The 21702-nt window shown below is 38.5% G+C and overlaps 1 protein-coding gene across 1 annotated transcript in view; it reads right to left on the reverse strand.

Annotated features, from left to right (window-relative positions):
• The window catches only part of LOC136883268 (forkhead box protein N3), a 276711-nt gene that overhangs the window by 80311 nt on the left and 174698 nt on the right, over positions 1-21702 (reverse strand). Inside the window, exon 5 of the mRNA XM_067155479.2 lies at positions 18662-18846. Coding sequence (XP_067011580.2) covers positions 18662-18846 — 185 coding nt within the window. The remainder of the gene's footprint in view (positions 1-18661; positions 18847-21702) is intronic.

Below are 21702 nucleotides of genomic sequence, written 5' to 3' on the forward strand. Positions count from 1 at the left end.
TTTGGAAGGACATTAGAGAAGCTGGATTGGATGTAGTGAAAGTAATGGAGCAGGAAAAGTGGAAGTACAGAAAGGAGTAGAGGAGGCTTGTTAACCACACCTGGATGACTGGAGTGGGGCATTGATGATGATGATGATGATGATGATGATGATGATGATGATGATGATGATGATTCCTTATCCAAGACTCCATCTGTACCAATCAGCAGTTTCTCCTGATCTTCTGCAGACTCAGATATTATCAGCAAATCTCAGGGTTTTGATTTCCTCTCCTTGGATTGTGATTCCTTTTTCAAATTCCTCTTTGATATTCTTTATTGCCTGTCCTATGTAAACAATGAAAAGGAGAGGGGAAAACTGCAGCCTTGCCTTTCTGGATTGCCGCCTCGATTCTTATCATTCAGTTATTCATTTTTAATCTGATCGATCCATGTCTTCCTTGCCCAATCTCTTGATTTTTGTGTTAGAGTTCCTTCTCAAACCACATTTTAGATGTTCTTTGTGTGTCCATTCTTTTAAGAGGACAAAACCATTTCAGCCTGGCTTCGACACGGATGACATGTCTTGCCGTTTCTTATTTTTGTCCCACCTTGCTTTTTTAATTATAGTTCTTAAGAACTGTTAGTAGTTTGCTGATATTTCTGTTGGTTTGGTTGCAGGTTTCTAGACTAAGATACTAAGAAGCTCCTGTGAAGTACTAATTTTGATCTTTATGTAACTTGCTTATCCCAAAGAAGTTTCGTCACAAGATGATAAAAATGTATTCTACTAGTGATTTCTGCAGATTGTTGACTATCTGTTGTTGCTATACTGAACTGATGGTCTTGTTCCATCTAGAGTGATGTTGGTACAGATGTTCTGTCGATTAACAGGCAACACTGACGTTTTGGTCTTGCTTATCTTGAGAGCAAATTGCTTGAATATAGCATTCCAGTCATTCAGTGTCTGTTGTAGTTTGGCCTCACTATCACTACCAAGGCCCCACACCGCTGGCTGCGCAGAAGCGTGTGACTGGGGAAGATATGTCCATGCGTGTACCGCCATGCTGCGGGCATTCCACAGCTCACTGAGGAGACCGTTGTATGGAATTCATGCATTAACTTACATTTCACACATATGAAAACACCTGCCCTGGTAAATTAATAACAGCCTACACAGACTACCATGTACACACGCAATAAATATACATAATATCAAGACTGTGGTAAAATTAAAAATGGGTTGATCTTTCATTTATGCATTACTTTTTTTGCTTTAGCATTTCTGCCTGAACTTTTACAGTTAGATTTGTCTTTTTTCTCATTTAAAAAACGTTGTATCATCATATTAAGACACTTGTCAATAAAAATATCGGCACATTCCTTACACACATGATGCAAAGAATTAACATTTAAAAGCTGGACAATTTTCCTCTTAACAGGAAGCCTAGTAACACAAAGAAAATCCATAAAATCCCGGCTTTATTCTGAGAAGAGGGATAAAAGAAAGAAAAGTATGAAAATGTTGTCGATAGTGATGCTTTGAGGAATATTTACATACAATTAGAGTAGAAATGTAACATACCCTTGGCTGTATAGTCGAAGATTTTTAAAGTCGCTGGCCTGGAAATGATCTGAACAGATCTTATAATTGGACGGTGTTATGCATCAACCGGCTAAGCGACAATTTTCCAAAAACGGAATACTGGCACCATCTACCGCCTAAGGGATCGAACTAACTGCTCGAATACTCACGGAGCTCTGTTTGAATTTAAACAGATGTAACGGAAGAAAAACATAAGCGCCACTATCGTAATGCGGGGTTACAAGTTATGCATCAACCGTCTATGCGCCTTATTGAAAGATCTGATTCGGCAAGTGGTATATGGCGTTTTGTAACATCCGGCTAAACGACATCACACACAGTTTTACTCTCCCGAAATATTAGCTGGCAAGCTGATTTTAGTAGCCTATGTTGGAAACACTGTTTATTTATTAAGAATTGGGGGGCTGTCTCTAGAATTGTTGTGGTATGGTGTGCTCGTCACTCTTAATCTCGCATGATGACAACGAGAACGCAAAAAATACTTGCGTTATTGTCCGTAGAACAGTTGGAGGAGATTGAAAGTAGAACTGAAAGGGACATGTCCTATATATCACAGGTATGAAGTACGAGTTATTGTTATACAGTGCATTATCATGAGTGCTTGCTAGTTTTTACTGGATATAAGTGTACAATTGCCTGTTTTGATTTGTGTAACTTAATTTCACAAAGCAGTTTAGTAATACGTACAGCATGGTCATAAGCTTTCATTAAGTTAGTAATTAATTAAGTCGCCCGCTAAGGCCTTGAAGTAGACGCGTTAGCACAGGTGGTAATGGTGTGCCTGGACGGATGTGGGTTCGATTCCTCATCAGTTAGTCAGCATTTCTTTTTCTGCTATTTGTATTACGACGTCATCATTTATTTGCTCTTTTCCTCGAAGGATGGGTTATGGGGCGAGTGAGTCGTTTTCAACTGATATTGTGGTCTTCTCCCTCGAGTATGTGTAAAATTAATCATTTCCTTTGATATACGCGTTCACGTTGCAGAATATTAGACGATTAGATTATTAGAATTATTTATATCTTACGTAAAGCCTTGGGGAAGTAACGTATTATGTTGTTGCAGGTAGCAACAAGCCGCATGGCTGGAGAAAACGAGGATACTCTGTCGCCTGCAGCAAGCTGCGCTGTAGAAAGAAGCCAATGGGAATCATTTTCAAGTGACCCTGCTGAATTTACCCCTCTGTTACCTGCTGCATAAGATACTTGCGATATTTTATTCCAGTGTGGTGAGGATATACTCGCACCTACATCAAAAAATACTTTTTCAGTGTGCAAGATACCGAAAATTCTCACACTTATGATCCAAATTTACGAAACAACGATAATGATTCAGTACAGGAAAGTAATGTAACAGGCCAACATGCCACCGTAGAGAACTGTCAAGCCATGTCTGAAGTGAGGTTTAGTAATAATAATAATTGTGTTTCGGAAATCGTCAACACTGTTAATAATGTGAAAGCTGGAAATGAAAGTGTCAACGATTCCATAGCGATCGCTGATTCGCCTTCATTAAATTCAGGAAATTTGATCACAGCCCGTATATCTAAAGGGAGACCAAGAAGGGGACGAAAAAGAAAAGTATCTGATCAGAGCAGGGACGTCAGAAAAAAGAAATGCCAGCTAAACGAGTCATATGTTAGCCAACGTGGGAAGGTTGTCGATGCTAAAGAATTTCGAGACTTCCATTGCCAGGATAAATGCCATGAAAAAGTAGGTGTAGAAGAAAGAAGGAAAGAATTCAATAATTTCTGGAGTTTGGAGTCTTACGAAGCTAAGGTTTTGTTCATTTCTAGCAAAGTATCCATGGTCGAGGTAAAGAGAAAGAGAGTCAAGGGAACAAGCAGAAGAACCTGCACTAGAATTTACACTTTGGCGGGTGTGCGAGTGTGCAAACGAATTTTTACTAAAACTCTTAGAATATCTGGGGACAGGATCGATGCATATATGAAAAAAACAACAAGAAATTTCGAAGTGATTAAAGATGGTAGGGGGAAATCTAACGCTGTAAATAGATTACACGAAGGTAAGGTGGCCAAAGTAATCAGCCACATAAACCAATTCCCTAGGTATAAGTCACACTATTGCAGGGCAGAGACTAGTAGTGACTTCCTCCCATCACATGTCACTATTCCGGTCATGTACGGCCTGTACAGAAACGAATATTCGGAGCCTGTGTCAATGTCGTCCTACAAGAAAATATTTTATACTAAATTCAATCTGAGGCGCAAAGCACTTAAGAAAGACACCTGCAGTGTTTGCGATTCTCTGAATGCTCAACTGAAAGGTCATGAGGATTCGCTTGACCTAAGGCAACAACTGGAGATCCATCAAGAGCTATCAGAAAGGGCGCGTTCCGAAATGAAGAATGATATGAAGCGTGCTGCTACGATCGAAGATTTAGCGGTTCTGACATTCGACCTCCAGCGGACTCTACCTTTGCCAAACATCTCCTCTAATATAGTATTCTACAAACGCGTATTGTGGCTGTACAACTGTGGAGTTCATGATGGAGGGTCAAATAAAGGCTACTGCTATGTCTGGGTAGAAGGGCAAGCTGGCCGTGGAGCACAAGAGATAGGGTCTTGTCTCAGACAACATCTCATGGAAAATTTAGACGAGGGAAAGAAACATCTAATATTGTGGTCAGATTCTTGTGGGGAACAGAACAGGAACATAAAGCTTGTTCTTATGTTGAAGAGTATCCTGGCTTCACATCCAACATTAGAAACCATTCGAATGAAATTTCTAATACCTGGGCACAGTTTCTTGCCCAATGATGATGACTTCGAAGACATAGAGTGTTCCTTAAAGTTTCAGCAGCGGCTGTACACTCCTGATGATTACATACAAGTCATGAAGCAATCCCGTAGAAAAAACAAATTTATAGTGAAAGAGATGAAGAAAGAAGACTTCGTGGGATCTGCTTGTTTAGAAAAGAAGGTAATGAACAGGAAGAAAGACGTTGAAGGTAAGACTGTCAGTTGGCTGAAAACCAGGGAAATTGAAATCGAAAAAAACAAACCATATTCACTTATTTTGAAAACGTCTTTCAATAGCAGTGAAGGTCAGGAAATTTGCTTGAAAAGAAAAAGCTCATCACGTCTGAGTGATCACGACGTATTTCGGGATGACAGTCTAGAACTTCTATGGCCTAATGGGAAGCCAATATCAGAACCCAAACTGAAAGACTTGAAGAGTATTATGCATCTCATTCCAAGTGACTGTAGAGGTTTCTATGAAAAACTGTATTCAAATGGCGGAACATATGACGATATAGATGGTTTTGACGAAAACCTTGATTTTACACTGCAAACTGAGAGTGTGTGAGAAATGAAAATGAAAAACTAATGCATGTGATTCAAATGTGTCCTTTGTATTTCTGTACATTTATATTTTGTTACCTAGTAACCTAGTAAAGACTTTCTACTATTCACATAGTCCTATTAATGTATGTTTCTGTAAAATTCTGATATAATAAAATAGTAATAGGTATTGAAAATCCAATATTTTATTGCTGGTTCTTGGTTATTAACAACAAAATCTCACATAGTGGCGCTTAACTTGTTGTTGCATAACTACAAGTTCCGTAACCCTGAGCATCACAACGTTAACCGCCGCAGTTTGGTGCTTAGCCGCTTGATGCATATCTTCGACCCGTAAACTGCAAATACGGCTAAGTTAAATTTTAGGAAAACAAAGAAAATATTGCTCTGAATGAATTTTCGTGTGAATATTAGCATTACGTGCACTTTATTACGTACCTGTACCAAATATTGATTTATTTTGTCTAAAATATCTCTTCTAAGATGGTTTTAAATGTGAAAACTTTTGAACGCATTTTGCTCAAAACTAAGATTTGACGCTTAGCCGGTTGATGCATAACACCGTCCAATTCATATATAAGCGTAACATCCCTTCGTTCTTGTACACCTTATCCAAATCACTTCTATGACATTTCAAAACCCACAGATCACACCTACAACAACACATTGGTATTGAATTAATTATACATCTTTCCGAATGTTCCTAGTCCTTATTATTTATGAATATTGTCATACCTACAATCCTTTACTCTGCGAACCCACAAGCCTAATTCCTTGGAGATTCACAAATCTTCAATAGCCTACCCTGATGGCTCTCGTGACTTGCTGCTACCGAGTTTCATATTACTGTGCCAGTGGGAAGGCAGCATTTTCAATTAACTGATTTGCTATTTGCTTTATGTCGCACCGACACAGACAGGTCTTCTGGTGACAATGGGATAGGAAAGGCCTAGGAATGGGAAGGAAGCAACTCAAAAAAAGGATTATATATAATTTATTACCGACCAAGGGACCACTCATAAAGCAGAATCCTGAATCGAGGATGCTTGATGTCAAAAGGGGTGCAAAATCCACGTCTAAGGCCCCACAGAATGGTACATGTCGCTAGAAAAGTAGAACCATGCTATTTGTCATGTTGGGGTACTAATCAAAAGTAGCGAAGACTCACGGTACTCACAAGATGGTACTACTCACAAGTATTGTACTTCGTACAGGTAACGCAGACCTATGGTGTTTCTCACACAATGGCGCCACTCATAGCCAATGCAAACCGATGAGTTTCCTCACCTAGGTGTTCTAGTCACGGGTGCCGGTCCCATGGGCCCGGCCCCGTGGTGTTCCTCACATAGGGGGTACTAATCACAGGCAACGCAGACCCACGGTGCCGCTCATGTAGTGGTACAACTCACAGGCTACGCCCAGACCTGCGGTGTTGCTCACATGGGTACAACGCACGGGTACTGGAAACCCACAGGGGAACCACTCTCTGCTGCTACTAATCACAAACCTATTGTGTACCAAATATAGTGGCACTACTCATAAGTAAAGGCGACCCATGGTGTTCCCCGCCTGATGGTACTAATCAATAGTAGTTTCATGGTTCTAATACCAGCATCCCTCAGTCGCCCCTTTTAGTCGCCGCTCACGACAGGTTCCTTTGTGCTTACACCATTTCATGTTTCTTGAACTTCTCCGGTCCTCGGTGGCTTTGGTGGCTAGATGTGGTCGCTCTGAGCTCCACCCATTGGGGAGAACAGGGTAAGCACTCTTGTTTCCTTTATTTTGGTTGTAATTTCACTTAAATTTTAAATGTAAAACTTTATACATGCATGACTTCGCCCTCGGATGTTGCGTTAACCGCAAAACTGCAATGATGTAGTCTTTCATCCGCACCTCTGTTGGAGACATTACGTTCTTCCCAGTAGTACTGTATAACATATTTTATATTTCCTCTTGTGTAGGATTTTGGTTAATGAAGTTATCTTGTATTGTTCATGTGAACCTTTAGGTACTCATGGGACCAGCTCTCTATAAAGGAAACATAAATCGTTGAAAGGTTTTTCTTTGGTGCCAAGCCACACGTGACTCCTTGTAAACAACCTGCACACGTGTTTTGTTTTAAAAGGTGAATTTTATTTCTTTTTCGTAATCATGTTATGTAGGGTTGCCGGCCGTGCCTCTTACCTGGAGGCCCTGGTATTTTTACCTGGATCTGAGGGCTGGTTCGAGGTCCACTCAGCCTACAATTGAGGAGCTATCTGACGGTGAGATGGCGGCCCCGGTCTAAAATAATGACCGAGGGGATCCGTCGAGCCGACCACACGACACCTCGGGCTGAGCAGCGGTCGCTTGGTAGGCCATGGCCCTTCAAGACTCTTGTGCCATGGGGTTTGGTGTTTTTTTTTTTTTTTTGGTTTGTTTTTTATGTAGGATTTGCTTTTGTCATACTGAGTTTTGAATAATGTCAACTTGAATAAAATGTTGAAGTTCTACCTTTTCCACATATTTGGCCAGATAAACATACCTTCCACTGCCTCATAGCACTCCACATGCTGGCATTAGCTGTCGTGCATTTTACCCAGTTTAGTTTATTTTTATAATATGGTTTTAATGATTCTAAATTTATTCACACGTTTCAAATTTCTTTCTCTTAATTGTTTTATGTTGTTAACACTGACGTGAGGTTACAATTTCAGTAGAAGTCCATTATAGCGAGAATTCATAACCACAAAGAATTTACTCGCTATAGTGGACTGTCGTTATATCCAATTTTTGTAAAAGTCGGGAGGGGGCTGTACAGAATAAAATCAGTATGAAACAGCAATCACTTTGTTCAAAACTTGTGTTTTCACAGAAGATATCCAGACTACGACTTATTCATTAGTTATTTTTCAAATTGTGATACTACACGAACACATGTTGAATTTCATTCTGACAATGTTAGAAACGTAGTATAGACACTCCAGCATATAGCACAACCTCGCAAGTAAATATATATAATTCTTAAGTTAACCGTATATGTACCATAAAAACATAATTCAAGCACCGGTAGAGAAATGATAACTAGATCTGGGATTTTAGGCAAAAACCTATTTTGTTCCTTAAGAGATAACTTAAAATGAAGTTGTATTTACATGTTTAATGTATTTATAAGGTTAGAAACGGTGGTCCTATAATGCCTAAAAATAGCTAAATTGGCGTTAGAACCTACTTTTGCCTATATTCCTATAATTGCTCTATTTTATCCCTAAATCGATTAAAAATGCTTTTAATTTAGTCAGAGACACTTACATATATGCCGACTCATTTTCAGTATCTTGAATAGTATTTTCTTGAAATTCTTTTCAGACGAAATGTGAATTACCACTCCCCGGAAGTCCTTAAGAACCTCCCGCTGTGAATACTAACTTTGTTCCTTAGTCTGTGTATCACGAGGTGGGGGACAGTGTCCAATGACCTGCTGGAAACAAAACTCTTCATTCCATTCTATGAGAAACTTTCAGTGCGTCCGTTTGCTCAGTGTGTGCATTATGCCGAAAGTGGCAGCTTCCAGGACATCGTTAATTAAACAGTGGTTGCAGGAGTTTCCCCATTTCACGTTGGATGGAAATATTATATTCTGTGACATTTGCAGAAAAGAGGTAAGTGAAATTCGTTTTATATTTCACTCTGAAGTACATACTTTGGTGTGAGAGTCATACTTAATACGCAGGCATTCTATCTCTCTGTTGTATTATGTTTTATACATTTTATACATCAATTCAGCGTACATACACTAAACGAAGTAGGGTATAACAGTAAATATGAATTGGGGATTGTAGCGCATCCCGATCCCTCGATTTTTTGTTTATAAAATCGTTAAAAAGTGGCCATGTTTGTGTGGTACTGTAAGGTCTATTCATTTCGGAGAAAGGCAAATTTTCAAGCAGGTTTTAGAAGAGTATAAACGTATTGAAAAATGAAAATATCATGCTGCTGTAGGGAACCTAAAAATACGAGGTGGAAATTGTAAGAAAATTAGATATGCACTTTTATCAACTGTACAAAGTGCATGACAGATTATACACACTGTAAATATATACAGCAATGTTTTTTGATAAGCATACAGTAAATGTTGGGAGGAAAAAGCACGCAATTCAGCCATGCCCGAGCATCAATACCGTTAGTAACAAAAATGTTGGCCAACATAATCTAACCGAACATAACAAAACAGGAAAAGAAATGAATTAAATTCCCCTCTACTGTGTTTGGCTCCTTGGTTGAATGGTCAGCATAGTCGCCTTCAGTTCTATTCCCGGCCGGATTGGAGATTTAAACCTTAAATGGTTATTTCCCCTGGCTTGGGGACTGTGTATTTGTACTGTCCAAAACATTCCTGAAACTCACACACAATACTATCATCCACTGCAAAAGCACGCAGTTTCCTGTACACGGCAGATGCCACCCACCCTCGTTGGAGGGTCTGTCTTACAAAGGCTGGACCAGGATAGGAATAGTCACATGGAATTTTACCTCTACTGCATCACTTGAAGGTCCAGGGTGCATGTCTACTGGAGGGATCTGGAAGCGCTACAAGGCCCTATGAATTTGAATAGTCTTCTGTGCATATTTTCATCTGGCCTATATACTTGTACGGTTTACACAATATTTGCAACTATTTATAGTTGTCGTTGTTTCTAGGTGTCCGGTGAAAGGCGACCGCATCTTAGTCAACATGTCCAGGGGATTAAACATCAGGAAAATCTGCAATGAAAATCAAATCTTAAACACAGATTATTAACAACAGAATTGCTAAATAAGGGAAGCAAAGACAAATTCCATGCGGACTTATGCAGAGCTCTTGTGTCGGCAAATATTTCCTTCAACTCACTTGAAAATCCTCCCTTCAAAAGCTTTTACAAAAATATTGTCATCGGAACATTCCATCCGAATCAATTTTAAGAAAAAACTAGCTGGACACTCTTTACGAAGACACAGTCAGGCGGATAAGGGAAGATATAGGAGACTCATACATCTGGATCTCTGTCGATGAGGCTACTGACACTTGATAGTCGGAAAATTAGATCCCAACATGCCGTGTTCACCATATTTGATCTGCAGCAGACAGTTAACTAAAACTAATCAGGAGACAGTTGCTCATTTTGTAAATAAAGGTCTCAAGGTGCTTTTCCCCAATATCATGGACGAATATAAGGTGGTTCTTATATTTACTGATGCAGCCACCTACATGATTGCTGCTGTTAAGTTGCTGAAAGTATTTTACCTTGCTTTAATTCACGTCACTTGTCTTGCTCATGCTATGAATTACGTGCCCGAGCAGATATGTGCCGAATTTCCTCGAGTCAACAAGATGATCTTCTCCACATAGAAAATTCATAGGGCCTTGTAGCGCTTCCCAATCCCTCCAGTAGACATGCACCCATGACCTTTAAGTGATGCAATTCCATGTGACTATTCCTATCCTGGTCCAGCCTTTGTAAGTATTGTGTGTAAGAAAATATTTGCCGACACAAGAGCTCTGAATAAGTCCGCGTGGAATTCGTCTTTGCTTCCCTTATTTAGTGATTCTGTTGTTAATAATCTGTGTTTAAGATTTGATTTTATTTGCAGATTTTCCTGAAGTTTAATCCCCTGAACATGTTGGGATGCGGTCGCCCTTCACCGGACACCTAGAAACAACATGCTTGGGGACTTGGTTTCAGGCCATTGTGTACTACAGCAAACAATTTGATGCAATCAGAAGTTTTGTTCTCGCCCTAAATGAAGATGCTATGTGCATCACTTCGGCCAAAAGTGTTATAAAGGATGTAACCATTTCTCAAGAAATTGCCTACATCAGGTCCCATTATATGTTTTTGGTCCCTGTTATTTCTGCACTTGAGTCTTCCGGGAAACCTGTTTACGAACAATTGGATTTGTTAGAAGAGGTGAAATGAAAAAATCAGCTTAGCTCCAGGCCCCGCTGGAGATAGAATTCGGGACAAGCTTAATAAAGTACTGCAGAAGAACCCAGGACTGCAACGCTTCGTGTTGTGGCTGATGTTTTGATTGGCAAAACTAACGCTGAATGTCATATCTCTTCACGCCTTGTACCAAAATTCAAATACAGCACTGTAACCTCTGTTGACGTTGAGCCTAGAAGCTAGTGTTACCAGTCAAGCGGTGTAGTTTCACAAGAGAAAATCTAGAAAAAGTGCTAGTGATTTACTGTGCATCAAATTATGGGCAGTAATGCGCTTCTAATTCAATGTTTTAATTATTTAGAGATAAAAACTCAAAAATGTGGTGAACCATTGTGTATGCGAAATATTGTATTAACATGTTATTGCCTTCGTACTTGTATGCATTTAGAAATATTACCAATTTAGAAAAAGAAAAATTGTATTTTAATTGATAAGTGCTTGTTAAAATTTGTAAAATTGAAGCTGCCTAAAACATATTTTTAGAACCTATTTTTACATATTTGAGAGCCTATTTCAGGTGCTAAAATAAAAATTTAGCGCCTGAAAATCCGAGGTCTAATGATAACCTTCTCTCTTATGAATACCCTTCGCAAAATTTAAACAGGCACGAAAAAATATAAAATGGTTTTCTTTTTTACAATTTCCTTTACGCTGCACGGACACAGATAGGTCTTATGCCGACGATGGGATAGGAGTGCGAAGGAAGCGACTGTGACTTTAACGAAGGCACAGCCAGGCATTTGTCTGGTGTGAAAATGGGAAACCAGAGAAAACCATCTTCAGGGGGTTCAAACTCACTATCTCCCGAATGCAAACTGACAACTACGTGACCCAAAATGCCAACTAACCTCTAAAATCAGCAATATCTGCACATTCTTAATTTCAGTATTATCATTATCATTTTCATTTACCCTTGTCGAGCTCCTGCCAGGTCGGAGTGTTGCCTCTCCTCTTCAGTAAGTATTCCAGTGCAGTCTTGTTTCTCTTATACTGTTCTTGACAGAGTCCATCCATCTTGCCTTGAGTTTCCCTCTTGCCCTCTTACCCTCTATCTTAGCCTCAAGCACTTGTTTTGGTAGCCTTCTCTCCTCCATTCTCAAAGCATGTCCAAACCATCGCAATTTATTCTTCTCCATCCTATCACTCAGTTTTCCTACCCCGATCTGTTTTCTGACCTCAACATTTCTTACTCTGTCTCTTCTTGCCTTCCCTATCATACTCGTCAGGAACTTCATCTCTCATTTCTTGCTGTCAAAGTCCAAGTCTCTGATGCATACGTTAACACATTGGTTTGAGAATTCTCGTAGTTTTTCAGCCGAACGTACGTGACAGGCTAAGAGAATTGTCATTTTTATGGACTTCGTGTTTCCTTGATCGCTGCTACAATCTGGTTGTAAAATTGTTTTTAGACAGTGTATTAGCAGTATAAAGCAGCTATTGCTCCATTATATTCCTTTCCTTAAACCTTCATAACAAATATTTCAAGTATTCAACATGGTTTTGCCCCTGATACTAACAATTCCTTTTCCTCCTCTTTCTCCTTTTGTCATCACCACAGTTTTGCTCTTCTTCACATTGATTTTCATACCATATTTCTCAATATTAAAGCCTCTAGTTGGATTTGCACTTCACTATGTCATCTGCAAACAACAACAATTCCATATCCTGTCTTTGTTTATTTTAGAATTTCATCATAACCATTATAAGCATAAGTGGAGACAACACATTTCTCTGTCTTAGTCCAGTTTGGTTTCTAGACCAATCTGTTCTGCCCAATGGTGTCTGGGCACAAGTGGAACAATTCTTATACATTGCTTTCATTAGTTTCCTTGATTGCCTTTTCTTTCCAGTTTCCCACACCTTTTCTCTATTAACACTATCGTATGATTTCACTAGATCAAGGAATATTATCTCCAGATCTTTTCCATATTCCCAATGTTTTTCCATTAGTAATCTTGCGGTAAATATAGGGGTGTATCGTTGACCTGACCTTTTGAAATCCATACTGCTCTTCTTCTAAACGTCTTTCCACTCTTCCTCTCATCCTCCTTTCTATTATTCTCTCCAATATTTTGGCTACTTATGACAAAATTCCTTGATAATTGACACATACCTTCCTGTCACACTTCTTAAATACTGGTATTATTACATCTTTACACCAATCATCAGGTACTTACTTTTTCCTCCATATACACCTTAATAGCCTATATAACCAACGTAGACCAACAGGTCCTGCTACCTTTATCATTTCCACACATATTTCATCCATTCCTGCTGCTTTTCCTCTTTTCATTTGTTTAACAGCCATTTCCACCTCTGCCATCGCACTATCACTCTCCATTTCTGCATCACCCATCATTTACCACTGCACTCACATTCAGGAGTTTATCGAAATAATTTTTCTGCCTCTGGGTCTATTATTACATTTCAACTTTCTTTTTACAATTTTTTATCAATCCATACACCATCCTTCTTTTGCCATTTACATACTATTCCAGCTCTTTTGTGGGAATCTCTCCCAACATTTTGTTCTTTCCCTCATTTAACACTTACAGTACTTTTAATTTCTTGTTTCCTATCTCTATTCCCTTCTTACCATGCTTTCTTCTTTCGTTTAACAACCTCCTTCACCTTTTCATTCCACCAGAGTGTCTCCTTTTCCTTCACTCTTGCTGAAGTTCTGCCACAAATCTTCTCTGCACATCTTACAAATGTGTTTTCAAACTTGGTCCATTCTTCTTCTCCACTTTCTATTTCTAATATAGGAATATAGGGATGTGCTGTTTTAATTTCTCCTGAGTTCCTTTCTTTTAATTTTCATTCTTTTATTTTCTTCTGTCCTATTTCTTTTACTCTCACAATTTTCGGTGAGGAAAGCAACGGGAAACTACCTCACTCCTCATTTCCCTAGTACGCCTCTTCAGTGATGCCTAGGCTATTTATGACAGCTGTTGGCGGAGCTGCAGAGGATCAAACCAGCCTTCGGGCTGAATACCCAACACGTACACAATTTTCAATTTTGCCACTACTACTCTGTGGTCTCTATCAAACGCCTCACCTGGTAGTGCTGTCACATCCATTAACTGTTTATGATTATCTTCTCAACCAAAAAATAATCAATAACTGTTTTTGTCCTTTCTTTACCCCAGCCATATCCAGTCATCTTTCTACTATTCTTCTTTCTAAACCAAGTGTTACCCACAATCATTCGATTTCTCTCACAAAAATCAATCACATTTCCCTCGCTGTTTCTTTCTCCATATCCAAATGGACCAATCACTTCATCTTTACCAATTCTGTCATTTCCAACCCATGCACTGAGGTCTCCCATGACTATCACTTCCACATCAATGAATACTTCCTGGAGTGTCTCCAAGAATTCCTCTATATTTTCCTCACTGTTTGCAGTTTGGGATGCATAAACTTGGATGAAATATTTCACTCCTTGTTCCGTCCTCAGTCGTACTCTGATTATTCTATCACTTTCCACATTTTGTTAACTATCACTCCTGCTCCATTCTTTACCTCACCTCCTCCACTCCAGTGTAGGGTGTACCCTCCACTCATCCGCTCCACTTATCTCACTCAGTCCCATCATTGCAACATTCTCTTTTTCCATAAAGTCAATCAATTCCTCTAATTTTCCCATCAGGGTCATAACATTATTATTATTCCTATCTTCATAATATTGCCACATCTCGCCGAGTACAAGAACTGCGCATCGCTTTTAGCAGGGTATGCCCTAACCTTTTCTGAGGCTGATAATTACCACCACTCCTTTTAGGCTATTGTTACAATGGGGTCAGCACTCCCAACTGCATTTTAGAGCTACTGCCAGCAATTATTGTGGCCACCTCTTACATGGGGAACAGACGCCCTTAACGTGGGAAACAAACGCTGTTGATGAATAGCATACTCATACTAATCCCCGAGTACTAGGATGCCTCTTCCACAATCTCCACCATTCTAAAGTCCATCTTCTCCATTGTAGATTCTGTTGAGGTCTTCACTCGTAGCCCTGAGGTGGGACCCTTACCAGATGCTACACACCGGGTCAGTGTGCTCTGGGACTCACACAGGCAGGGGCACCGCTCCCTGGGCAGGGCTGCCCCCAAACCTTATTCTCAATTTCACCATATAGCATTAAAATTGAGCCTTTATTTGTTTTCTTTTTTTGCTAGTTGCTTTACGTTGTACCGACACAGATAGGTCTTACGGTGACAATGGGACGGGAAAGGGCTAGGAGTGGGAAGGAAGCGGCCGTAGCCTTAATTAAGGTACAACCCCAGCATTTTCCTGGTGTGAAAATGGGGAAACCATGGAAAACCATTTTCAGGGCTGCCGACAGTGGGGTTCGAACCTACTATCTCCCAAATACTAGATACTGGCCGCACTTAAGCGACTGCAGCTATCGAGCTCGGTGCCTTTATTTGTAACAAGTTAACAACTGCTATTGGCCATGCTATATACGCACCCACCCACCCTGTGCACTGACATTGCTAGGAATTCTCTGACTTTTTAGTATGCAACCTTGATGTCACAAGCTTTCGGTTAAAACAATATAGTGGGTGATCGACTATGCGTATTATCACGGGACCTGTTTTATATTGTTGAGAAATTCCACACTGTTGCTCACGACACAAAAAAAACACAATACAGAAATATAACACATAAGAATCACTTTGAAAACTCAGAAGTTCTTTAGTGTGTGGTATGGCCTTAATTATACGACACGATCCGAACATTTGCCTGATTTGGAAATAATGGGAAACCATTCATGAGGCAGCGAATGATGAGATTCGAACCTACTTTCTCCCAAATACGGACTTACAGCTGTATGTCTCACTCCGTATTATATTCTTATTATTCTTATTAAGATTCAGTGTGAGGATCAGTGGTAAAGTGTTCGCATCCAGGTACCAAGATCGTAGGTTCAAATCCAGCAGTCGTAATCGGATCTTGAGGGGCGGGAGAAAGCCCATTCGGCATTCCATGTTGTACGACATTACTATGCGAAAGATCTCTGGTGATACATTTCGTGTTCATTCATGCACAGGATCACTAATAACTTCTTCCTCACTATCACTGCTGAAATCAGAGCCTAAAACATCAAGTAAGCTTTGAATTTCACTATTGCACTATCGCACGAGCAAGCAAATTCCTTCTCAGCCATCTTGTCAACAACAGAATACCGATTTCTTGATCGATATTTTAATCAATTCTCTTTGCCAAAGAAGCACGCCAGAGCACTCTGGTGACACTTTGAGATGCCAAGAAGGGATTTCAAGTAGAAATGTTTCCAGAAAAAGCCAACAGATGTCACAAACGTCTCCAATATGCGACCTTGCACCCCGGCGTATCAGGCCACTGGTGGAGTCCAGGCCCAGCCTCTCGAGCGCTTACGGGTGCACAGGAGTTAAAACATGTTCTCTTTCATTTTGTATTTTCTTATTTGCTTCACGTCCCACTAACTATTCTTTTAGGTTTTCGGAGATGCAGAGGTGCTAGAATTTAGTCCCGCAGAAGATCTTGTACGTGACAGTAAATAAGCTGTCGTATTTGAGCACCTTCAACTATCACTGAACAGAGCCAGGAGTCATTGGAGTCAGAAGGCCAGCGCCTCAACCAGCTGAGCCACTCAGCGCGGTTGTATTTTCTTTACAGAACAACAGTCAATGGATGTTACTAATCGATCGCCCTTGAACGCCAATAAAAGAGCTCACTACTGCACATAGTGAGAAAACTACATCACAGATGATCGATCGCATTCTGTGGCAAATGTTTCAGTTTTCTTATTCAAGCAGCATCACGTAACCTACCTTAACCATATATGTATGATGAAAACAGTGCCAGTGGTGAAATGATAACCTTCTAGCAATAAATTTACATGGAAATAGCCTTTCCGATATTTAACCAAACATGAGAAAATATAAACGAACCTCTGAAATCAGTGATGCACTCTGCCATATTTTGAGGTGTATCACATTCTTAGTTAATTTCAGTATACAGCATTAAAAAAGTGATCATTTATTTCAGCTTCTACTGCTAATGAGTTAACAACTGCTATTGGCATTTATTATGAAAACATATTCTCCTCTTTCATTTTAAATTCTCTTCACAGAACAGCAGTAGATGGGTATTACAATCAACTCCAACATCACCTTCAAATGTTGACGAGAGAGCTCACTAGTACACATAGCAAGAAAACTATGCTAAAGATGATCGATCCCATTCAATATAATCGCTGAGTGCATAAACATTCATAACAGAAACAAGAACACAATCGCTCATAATAACGGATGCATCAGGAACCTCGCTGTAAGTTTATTATGAGAATTATGGCAATTTTCAAGGGACAGAAAAGTGTTGTTAAAAAGGGGGCTCTCGCTATATCGGATTTCTACTCTATGATGAATACGTTGCTACGTTAGTGGCTCTCATGATATGAAGGGTGTTAGTTAACCCACTGACATGTACTGAGCATGCGCGTGAATACCATTTTTTCATGCGTAAGATACAGTTTTACGCTACTAAGATTTATACATGTAATCCGCAACATGCCCTTGTTTGATGTGATGAAACGCAGCAGAACAATTTGTAAGTTTTAATGATGTGAAATACAATCCTGGAAATGTAAAGTCAGCAACACTTTTCTTGCTTTCAACATTAATGTTTTAGGGTTATAAGCCTTGTGAAATGTTCCCAATGAACGCATACAGGATGAGATGGGATTTTTTTTGTGAATAACTGATCAGAAAAACTGTTTCTTTCAGTAGCTATGTCATCACATAAAGAGTTGTGAATCACATGTTGAGAAATGTGTAGAGGGGAGGGATCTGGAGGGAGGGTCCTGTTTATGCTGGGTTTTATCCCAGAATTTCATATAAAATCATAATTGGAAGGTTTATCATCTGTTTTACTCAATTCCCAACCACCTTCCTTTGTTTTTTAGTAGGCGGAATGGACTTTATCTTCATCACTTTCAAACACGTCATCACTCTCACATGAATTTTTTTGTTATGCTGCTATAATTTTCACTGCAAGTAAATAAACATGATTAATTTTCTAAACCTACATCACTGCCCAATTCACTCTGACTTGTATGTTTGATTTTATTCCTTGTAATACAATGTTTACTAGGGCCGGCCATTTCTGCTGTAATCACTCTACTTGGAGAGCGATTGCCAGCTGTATGATGCAATCTATGACGTTCATTCCAACTTCAAAAGAGAACAGACTGTACACTGCAGTTCATACCATCTATGGACAAAAGGCTTGAACTAGTTGCAGAAAGCTTACCTCCCAGCACACCGCCTGCCAGGCGTCTGTGTATGAATGGTCAATGCACGCGCAGCTGCCTGGCAGGTGGCAAAGTATGCCAATGAGTTAACCCTCTGCTTCGTGAAACGCGTGCCTCACCAGAACAAGTTAAAATATTAACCTAAAGTTAACAAACCCAAGATTGATGGTTATGAATTTCATGTTTTTGGTCCGTATTGAACAATATATAAGTAATAATAATAATAACTTAAATGTTTCCACCTTTTCAATACAATATATTCACAAGATTACAAATGATCTTTGCTCCAATACGGCTGATGATGACCCCTAGATGGGTCGAAACTAGTACCGTATAATTTTGTAATCTTGTGAATATATTGTATTGAAAAGGTGGAAACATTTAAGTTATTATTATTATTACTTAAACCCAAGATTAGAGTATATTTAACTCTCCTTCGTGAAACCAGGCCTAAATCCTTCAACAGCATTAAAAGTAACTGATACTTACGTTTCCGTGGCTCGTCTTTCAAAGCAAGCATAGCTGTAGCAGCATCTCCATCATCCGGCGAGTATGTATCATCAGTTATGGTGCCACAGGACGCGGCCAGACACCGGCTGAGGAGCGGGAAGAGCTGCGGATTTGGCAGTAGACTATTTGCCTCAAGATCGTTGCAATTCAGTGGATTTAGCAGACTGGAAGTTAAATAGAAGACTTCAGAATCTTCTAGGGTTAAGTAAAAAGCAAAACACGAGTTTTATTTTTCTCCAAGTCTTTAATATTCGTATTTTCTATTGTTGAAGAGTAAAATTGTTTGTCTAATACACAATAATGAACTGTAATACTGAACAAATAAAAAAAAAAATTCAATCATTATCCAAGGAGTGTCCTTTATGAAAGAAAAGTTTTTAATACGTCCTCCTGTTCATTACATGTATCCATCTTTTAATGGAGTGATTTTCACATACATTCATTGCCTTCTTTCTGTTACAGATTTTCCACTCACACAACTTAACTTCTGTTGTCCTCTAGACTACATGAATATGACTATTCTTATGTTTTCATTTGTGATTTCGTCGTCACTTTAGAGTAGATTCATCATGTCATGCTTGTTTTTATATATTCATTCTCATTGGTTTTAATGATACTCTTTTAACATCAATTCATGTAGCTTTTAATATTTTTTTCACTGAAGATGTCTCAAAATAAGCCAAAAAGATGTTTGATAAAAAATAACTCTTGACGATATAGATGTTGATTTCCATAGGGAACCTGAAATATTTATCCCGAATGAGTAAATTTATAATAAATTTATAATGTCCAATAACGGACCAACTATACTGGTATTAGAAATCACTCCATCAAAATATGGATACATGTACTGAACAGGAGAACGAAACAAAAAAGTTCTTTTGTAAAGTGAAAACCGTCAATACGGAATGTTACTAATATCTTGTAAAGGAAGAACAAAAACAAACACTAAACATCAAGGGAGAAGAGGAAAGATAAAAGTGATAGAGAGGATGGAACAATAACTAAGAAGGTCAACCAATTATCCCATCATTTGTCCGTAGTTTCCCATTTCCACACCAGGTATTTACGTTAATTAAGGCCACGACTTCTTCCTTTCCACTCCCAACATTTTCCTATCCGTGTTTGTACGGCGTAAAGCGAAATGAAGAAAATACTACATTGTGCCCCAATTTTAACATACGGAGCAGAAACATGGGAGAGGAAAGGAACTGAAATGTTATAAACAAAAAAAAAAGCCAAGAAAGAATCACTTAGAGAACAGCGACAGGCTGGGAATGGTAGACAAAGGAGAAGGTACCACCAGTTCAAGTAGAAATAAACCAGGAAGCATAAAAACCACCCCCAAAAAACCACATCAAGAAACCAAAATAGACAAAAACTTACCTTAACCAAGTTGGGGTGTCATCAAATGAACCATGGATTAAGGTAAAAACCTGTCATTGTATAGAGTTGTTGAGCGTTAACCACAGAAAAACAACAACTTCTTTTTTAGGAACAAATATTTTTAATTAAGAAATTAGTTAAAATGACATTAACAAAATAAAACTGACATCTTCGTTGAAGAAAAGAAAGTTATAAGTAGTATTCAATTAACGAAACCAAATACAGAAATAACTTTTCCTACAAGATTAAATTAATCTTTCCAGACACCAACAATTTTTTCTGACTTAATTTTAATTACTCCCTTACAAACTTGGTATTTCATTTGTCATTAAATTCAATGTATTTATTCCAAACTGGTAATAAATTTAAATCTTTAGGGTTAACTTTTACTCAAGGAGTTCCCACAACAAGAAAATTAAATCATGTTTCCAAGATAGAAATTAATACGGTTACAAAGTCAACGCAAAGGGGAAAGAAAATCAATACAGAAGAGGTGAGAAAATACACCAAAAGACTTTAAAGGGGAAAATCAACATGTAATATCAACACCAAGATCAAATTTTATTCAGGGAAATCAATTACTTCAATCATCAATCAACAACAATTAAAAAATAGTCATCATGAGCATTCAGATCATTATGGAAATGTAAACACCCCAATATTAAACGGAAGGGCCAATCACAAGGCCGTAATACAACAATAGTAGATTACAGTGAAAGAACAAAAGAAAATCACATCAGCCAAACCCCCCTCCAAAAAATATCACGATAAATTAAAAATTAAAAGAGAAATAGAAGGTAAATATAGGAGTGGGATAAAAGCCAAATCTGAAAACCCTTGTGGAAACTACCTTGGTTAATAACCTTCCATAAATCTTGTTTTAGAAAACTTAATAATAATAATAATAATAATAATAATAATAATAATAATAATAATAATAATAATAATAATAATAATATGATGTAGGCTTACAAATTCAAATACATAGTAGTAGGTTACAAGATCACATATAGCGAAGAAAATTCAGAATTAAAATAGGTTGATGAAACAATCTTGTAGAAACTCATGAGCATGTCCTTACTTACAACAAGGAGGCACTCAAAACACTCAAAATTACAGAAGAAACAAGGATGTTTTCATAAGTAATTAAAAAAGACAAATCTTCTGAGGGTAATAACACCTTGGAGTTAATGGATCTACCCAGGATCCACTGTATTAGCCCAAGCTACGCCACTGCGTGGACACCAAACGCGTCCTTTTTCCATTCTTGTTGAACTCAAAGTCGTGGGAAAAAAAAATTCAAAATCGCATTTTCCACCAATAACAACATGAAACAGAGTATTTTCAACCATGATACAGTAAATCTCTCTGAAAAAGATACATTTTTTGATTTGGGAATATATAAACTTACATGCTTTGAGTTCAAGAATACATACATAGGACAATTTGGCCTCAATTTTAAAGTAAGATATTTAGAACACGTGAATGCTGAAAAACATAGAAGATTCTCAGCTATAGGAACACAAATGACTTCCACATGTCATAAATTTACCAACATAGAACAAGACCTCATCATCATAAAAAAAAAAAAAAAAGGTAGCTTAATGAATACATTTATCTTGCTATTTGTTTTA

The sequence above is a fragment of the Anabrus simplex genome, chromosome 11 (assembly GCF_040414725.1).
Source record: "Anabrus simplex isolate iqAnaSimp1 chromosome 11, ASM4041472v1, whole genome shotgun sequence".
Lineage (NCBI taxonomy): Eukaryota > Metazoa > Arthropoda > Insecta > Orthoptera > Tettigoniidae > Anabrus > Anabrus simplex.